This window comes from Dermacentor albipictus, chromosome 8 (assembly GCF_038994185.2).
Source record: "Dermacentor albipictus isolate Rhodes 1998 colony chromosome 8, USDA_Dalb.pri_finalv2, whole genome shotgun sequence".
NCBI lineage: Eukaryota > Metazoa > Arthropoda > Arachnida > Ixodida > Ixodidae > Dermacentor > Dermacentor albipictus.
Window position 1 is genome coordinate 49,912,737 of NC_091828.1, and position 7,098 is coordinate 49,919,834.

General features: G+C 44.6%; 1 protein-coding gene across 2 annotated transcripts in view; it reads left to right on the forward strand.

The window, feature by feature from the left end:
• The window catches only part of LOC139048766 (zinc finger protein 84-like), a 33,399-nt gene extending 27,247 nt beyond the window's left edge, over positions 1 to 6,152 (forward strand). For both annotated transcript variants that reach the window (XM_070523352.1, XM_070523351.1), the window contains exon 4: positions 4,369 to 6,152. In XM_070523352.1, the coding sequence (XP_070379453.1) occupies positions 4,369 to 5,852 (1,484 nt within the window). In that variant the 3' untranslated portion in view covers positions 5,853 to 6,152. The remainder of the gene's footprint in view (positions 1 to 4,368) is intronic.
• Positions 6,153 to 7,098: the final 946 nt, after the last annotated feature.

Consider the following 7,098-nt stretch of genomic DNA (forward strand, 5'->3'; position numbering starts at 1 on the left):
ATTTTAGTTCTGAGTGAATAAGCAGTGCAAGACCATAACCTTTGCCACTTGATTAGTCATTCCATATTGCTACTAGCTGAGTGGGCTAAATTCAGTCAAACACGCCATTATGCAGCCAGGTCTCTGTTATGGCCACTACATGGGGAGAGTATGATGTAACAAGAGCAAATAAAGGTACACTTGTTAACAGTACTTCTGACCTTGAAATACAAAATACTTAGATTACCAGTACTTGGCAGAAGTCAACAAGAAGTCGCTTCGGCTTTAGAAACAAAGGGTGTTGTAGGAACATGACAAGAATTGCGCTTTAAACTGGCTGTGCCGCGAGTGTCCCATGTGTAGTGCGCGTCATCAGTGTAGGCGTGGTCATAGCGTAGTTTTACTCCGGATCCATTATCAGAGGAACTTGCATTTGTGTCCCACAGTTTCTTTTCTAAGGCTCGGACATCTGGTGATAAGTCTTCAGTGATGTATAAACCAGACCTTTTCAGTTTTGTAAAATTTTATTAACTCGAATTTTTTCCTTAAACTAAAGAAACTTTCATTATGATGGGACATGGTCGCCCTTCTTTTGATCTGCCTACACGATGACAGTGCTCAATATCTGGACGTTTTATCTGAAGATGCTCTGTTAGGACCTGTGTTACAGTACGCAGTAAAGAGACAGTATTTCTATCACGTGTTTCTGGTAAACAGTGCAACAGAGTATTGTTCCGGGGTGAACAGTTTTTGATATCATAAAGTGAGTTTAGTCACTAATTCCCTAAGTGAGACAATTTCCGATTTAAGCATGTCATACACATCATAACAATCAACAGCTGTTGTAGAAGATTCGAGCAAAGGTGCACGTGTTTCAAGGACTTCCAAGTGCAAACTAAAAGATTCCTTAAAGGGCCCCTCACAAGGTCGGGCCATTTTGAGCTAACAAGCGCAGAGCATGCAATGTGTGCCACCGATTGTGTTTGCAAAGAATTGCATCACTACGCGTTGCAGAAAGGCATGAAATTTCAATCCGAACACCATTTCCCTCATCACTCACGGCAAATCCACTCGGAGACAGTAAAATAGTCGGGCTCCTGCGAATGCGTAATCGTGTCTGCACTGTGACATCGCTTGTGGTGACACATGACTTTAAGAATTATTCAAGACAACATCTGTTATCTGTGTGATCTGTTGCTTGCATTGACGAATTGAAGTTTAGAGAAGTAATAAAACACAAATGGAATGTCTACGTGTTTTTTGTTCTGCTTGGCACCAAAGCAAGAGAGATGTACTTCCACTTTGTCTGCTTGTTCCTACGATTGTGTGGTCACGTGTGCAGGTACCGAAACTATGCCATTTTCTACAGTGTTCCAGCGCATCATCACGCTCTGCAAACAGCTTGTTCTAGCTCAGTATTCGTGTAGCGCTGAATTATACCGCTAGTCATGTTTCCTTGCGCACAGCAAGCAAAATCGTGCGCGGCGTGAACGAGACAACAACTCGCACGTGACGTGGTCAGGAAGTGCGTGGTGCAGGAAAAAAAAAAGTGATGAGAAAAAGAAGTATGCGTCAAGCGATCCTTGAGGTCTGGTATGGGAGAACGCAGGGAAGGAATTTCGCTTGCAAGGGCTAGACAGGGCAAGTGGAAAGAGCATCTTGTTTGGCAGTGGAACCCGCCTACTGAAATCGGGTTCACGGCACTGAAATATTTCATCTCGGCTATTAATGAGCCAATTTGAAATTTTTTTTATGGCTGAACGCTCCCTAGAGGACACGTAACAACTTCCAGCATATATCCAAAACTTGCTGTGGTGCCTGGTGAGGGGCCCTTTAATATTGGCAGTGTCACATGCAATTCGTTTCTGACCGGCCAACAACTGTGCAAAAAGATTAGCGATGTCTGGAGGTAAACTCGTTGAGCACTAACACTACTTGTAGTAGTGTTAATAATCTCACTTTGATGTATTTGCTGAAGGCACCCTGCTAGGTCCATGGTTAAGTACAACATCCCCACTCGAGAGAAGGCTATCGTAACAGTGGAAAATATGAAAACAGCAAGCAACAACACTGTTCGGGCAAAACAGAAGCAACAAAAGGCAGTCATCGGCACTGAAGCTATAGGCACCTTGAATATAACTACCTGGGTAAAAAACAGGCAGCGATTTAGCAAAATTCCAGTGTCGCTGTTCTCACTGAAGGAAGGTGCCGTTGCGAAGACATTTATAGCATCTGGTTTAGATGTCGCTGACCACAGGTTATCGGTGACTGGTCAAAGTACGATGACATCGGTCAAAAGTGAAGCTCGCGAGAGGCATCAGGGAAGGCCCCATAGGCACACTATCGACTACATCCACATGTCACAGAAAAGGAAGCACGGAAGGTAAGGCAGCATCGCTGCAAAAGAATCCATCGAAGCATCCAAAAAGCTGCTTGAAAAACAGGCAGCGATTACTAACTTTATGTTAGTGGGTGAACCTCAGCCCCGAGAAAAGAATAAATAAGTACATGTGTCAATACCATTATGAGGTGTTCTCGCATTGAACACCTGAGCAGAGCACGTGGAGTAGAGTGCATGTCAAATTGTTTCACCTTGTACAAAACTTCAGCTGAAGATGTCATACATTGTTAAGCCTGTAAGGACGGCACTGAGAAGAGCCCAGATTAGCAAGTAGTCTTCTTGGGCAAAGAAGGGCTAGATCTTTGTAAAAAAGTTACCGTATTTTGGTGTGTATAAACTACGCCAAAAATTTTAACAATTTCACAGTAGGGTCAGGGCCAGGGTGCGGATGACAGGAACTTCAGTTTGAGGTCTGGCTTCATGACAGCACAGCGTGTGTTGCCACAAAGCCACACTTCAGGGCAAGGTTCTGGACTAATCAAACTTTCATTGTCTCCTGGGGAAGTTCACTGTCTTCCCATGCCTGTGTGTCGAAACTCCGTTCTCCCCTTCTTCATTTTCGGTCATTCTCCTACTCTGTATGCATCGCCATCTTGCATTTAGCAGTTAGCGAATAGTGCAAACAGTGCCAGCAAAGTAGAACTTTGATCACGATAAGCTGTGATCAGTGGCCCAGCAGCGCCTTTAAAAACAGTGGGACCGAGTCACTGGCTGAAGATAAAACATGGGCAAGTCGTTTATCTCCAAATGGATACTGTTTTTATAACTGTCCGAGGGTTGTATGCAGTTGTTTCTGTGGGTCATACGCTCTATTTCTATTTTAAGACAAGCTTGCTTTGCCTCTTCCTTCGACTTTTCCACTGCTGCTGCTGCTGCTACTGTTGTTAGGCACACTGCATCAGGGGTGGCTCAGAGTGGGCGTGTGCCTGACAGGAGCGAGGCAGTGAGGAAAGGCAACACAAGAAACTCGTTTCGACGCCACCATGTCGAATGTGAACAATGCCCTTTGCAGTTCCCTGGGCGTCGCCACATTAGCCTCTTAGCAGCTGTAATTATCCGTGATCCCCCTCAAAAGCATTGCAGAGATTACACTGCTTATCTTTTTACTAATGTGCGAGTCCAGAGGGAAGTTAGATAGAATGGTATAGCAGAGGGGGGAGAAGAGGCAGTTCTCATGCAAGGGGTAGGAGCAAGAGCAGACGTGAGAAGGTGAAATTTTTTCTTTCTGGCCTATTCTGAAAATGTGAAACGTTCCAGCGTACAAATAAACATGGGTGAGCACAGAAAGACAACAAGAACACCTGTTCTTGTTGTCCTTCTCTGCTCGTCCATGTTTTTTTGTGCTCTGGAACGATGCTTCATTATGCTATTCACAACCAACTAGCCCAGCCATCCACGCTTAGCATTTTCTAAAAGAGGGTGCGGGTTTTACATGTCGGTAGGTTATACGGGGGAAAATACGCTATTTTCTAGCTGGCTCCTTGCACTCTCAACTTACGTAAATGTTGCCAAAGTTCAGCATGCACTCAAGAAAAAACCCACTGATTAAATCTCTTATGAGGCAGTTTTGTTGTGCCAGCGAATTGTAACAAGTTTTGCAAGTAGTGCCAAATCTGGCTTCTGATCCTCGAGTGCTCATTTAGGACGAGAGAGCGAGCTCAATCAAAGTATTTTTAAACTGTTCTGTAAGGGTCGTAAAAATCTATGAAAGTATTCAAACACTCCATACACTTTGTCATTTTTCGCCTTTCTAAAAAATAATTTTTTATTGGTGGACTTCACAAACGGTCACAAAGTATTCAGGTGCAGAAATATTGGGTAAATTAAAAAGGACCATTAGGAGTTCTTGGTTTCATCATACTTGAAATGACCCTGAAGACTTCCCAAATAAACAAAAAGGAAAATAAAGCTTGCCAGTAAATTTGGCTTCTGTGTTGTGTTTTGGCATTACATATTAACTTTTGCTTACTTTTGTTTTATTTGTGCAGCACTTGGGCCTTCTATTTCTCCATCAACTGCCAAATGTGACAACTCAAAGCAAGGATGCCTCCACCGATGTCACTTATGTGACTATACGACTGATAAACTGTCTCATCTGGAAACACATGCCAGCACCCACACCGGCGAGAAGCAATTTCAGTGCCCTTCATGCTCTCGGAGTTTTTCAGAGAAGTGCAACCTTAGGAGACACATGCACATCCATACAGGCGAGAAGCCATATCAGTGCCCTTCATGTTCTTACAGCTGCTCACGAAAGGGCAGCCTTATGACACACCTGCGCATCCACACAGGCGAGAAGCCTTTTCAGTGCCCTTCATGCTCTCGGAGCTTCTCAGGAAAAAGCCACCTGACAGAGCACCTGCGCACCCACACAGGCGAGAAGCCATTTAAGTGCTCTTCATGTCTTCAAAGCTTTTCACAAAAGGCCAGCCTGAAAGCCCACCTACGCACCCACACAGGCGAGAAGCCATATCAGTGCCATTCATGCTCTCAAAGCTTTGCACAAATGGGCAACCTTTTGAAACACCTGTCCACCCACACAGGCGAGAAGCCATTTCAATGTCCTTCGTGCTCTCGGAGCTTCTCACAAAAGGCCCACCTGAAAGTCCACCTGCGCACCCACACAGGCGAGAAGCCTTTTCAGTGCCCCTCATGCTCTTGGAGCTTCTCACGAAAGACCTATCTAACTCAGCACCTGCGCACCCACACAGGTGAGAAGCCATATCAGTGTCCTTCATGCCATCAGAGCTTCACACATAAGACCAACCTGATATCCCACATGCGCACACACACAGGCCAGAAGCCATATCAGTGCCCTTCATGCTCTCACAGTTGCTCACAAAAGAGCAACCTTATGGAACACATGCGCACCCACACAGGTGAGAAGCCATTTCAGTGCCCTTTTTGCCCTCAGAGCTTCTCACAAAAGACCCACCTGCAAGGCCATGTGCGAACCCACACAGGCGAGAAGCCATTTGAGTGCCCTTCATGCTCTCAGAGCTTCTCACATAAGACCTACCTCAAAACCCACCTGCGCACTCACACGGGTGAAAAGCCATTTCAGTGCCCTTCGTGCTTTCGGAGCTTCTCACGTAAGGCCTACCTGAAAGAGCACATGGGCACCCACACAGGTGAGAAGCCATTTCAATGCCCTACATGCCTTCAGCGCTTCTTACGAAAGGCCAGCCTGAAATCCCACCTGCGCACCCACACAGGTGAAAAGCCATATCAGTGCCCTTTATGCCTCCAGAGCTTCTCTTTGAAAAGTGCCCTGAAGGTGCACGAGCGCATTCATACAGATGACCGGCCATACAATTGCACCGTCTGCTCTAGGTCTTTTAAGCAGTCTCATCACTTAAGCAGACATACAAGAGCACAGCACCATGATACTGTAGGGGAGGTCGACAACCATGTTGAACTGGAGCCAATTAAAAATCTACAGGCGCATAGCATGCTGGATAGCAGCAGGTAACACAAATGTCTCCATGTGCTCTTGAAGGGACATTGCATCAAATATTAAGCCAAGTGAAAGGGATAGATTAGTGCTTGAGAATCTCTTTAAGGCATCAATATTATCGCCAACGGAGCCTTAATAATTGAAAAACTAAAAAAAATGCAGGACATGATTGACTCTGCTGGCACATTTAAGTACATGCCCAATGACGAAAGCACTCTTCACTTAAATCATGTCACTAGTACTCAACCACTCATTGCAAAAAACATTGTTGTATTGTATTATGAGGTGAAATAAAATGCTACTTCTCCAGTTCTATTTTATCTTCAGAAAAAAAGAACTCATTGAAATTACCCTTGACAACGATGCAGGCAGTTGAAAGGGTTTGCTTTTGCTCTACTCTGCACCGCCCACACTTTAGCGTTTCAGCAGTTTCGTTATCGCGCAGTGCTGGACTGGTTTTGCTGGTTCGCGAAATCTGCACAAACTGCAAGTAGCAGCAAATTCAACGTCCATGTTATGTTGTGGGATGCCCAAACGGTTCACACCATTTGACCAAAAAGCAGCTGCTGCGGCGAATCCACTGCTCTGTCTTGGCTCGGTGCTGCCGCCATTTATCGAATGCCGTTTACCTCACTGATGGCAGCTTCGGGCGGTGATGGCATATGCAATGGCACCACTCCCCCGGTTGTGTGGCGGGAGATTTGAATTTCTAAAACGGCATTTGTGCGGACCCTTCAGATGCAATTTCCTCAGGTGCAAACTTCTCAGATGCAAACTAAGTCCTTTCTTGGCATGGAACAAGTGTTGTGATGTTTTTGGAATGGTGTTTAAGTAGTCCACGTCGAGATATTATTTGCCTTTAGTGTCTAAACCACTTTTTTGGAGGGTTACCATATTTCCTCTAGATCTCTTCGCAGAATGTCATAGTACATAGAGCAAAAGAAATTATGAAAACTGACCCACACAATGCCGTTACAACTGAGCAAGAACATAAATATACAGTTTCACCTCTACGTAATGACAGGAAAATCAATAATTTGCTTTGTTAAATTGTGGCTTTTCATTATGCGAAAGGTATTCAATGTTCAATCTTATCTAAAAAATTACTGCTTGCATGCCCCTACAAACTATGTATGTTCATTGTAATAATTATTATTACACTACAGATGTCTGAGTGATCTGCTTTCTAAGCTCTGTATTTTTTTTTCCCCTGTATTCTCTTTTGGTACATATGAACTTATTCTGTTTGACCCATTCGTGT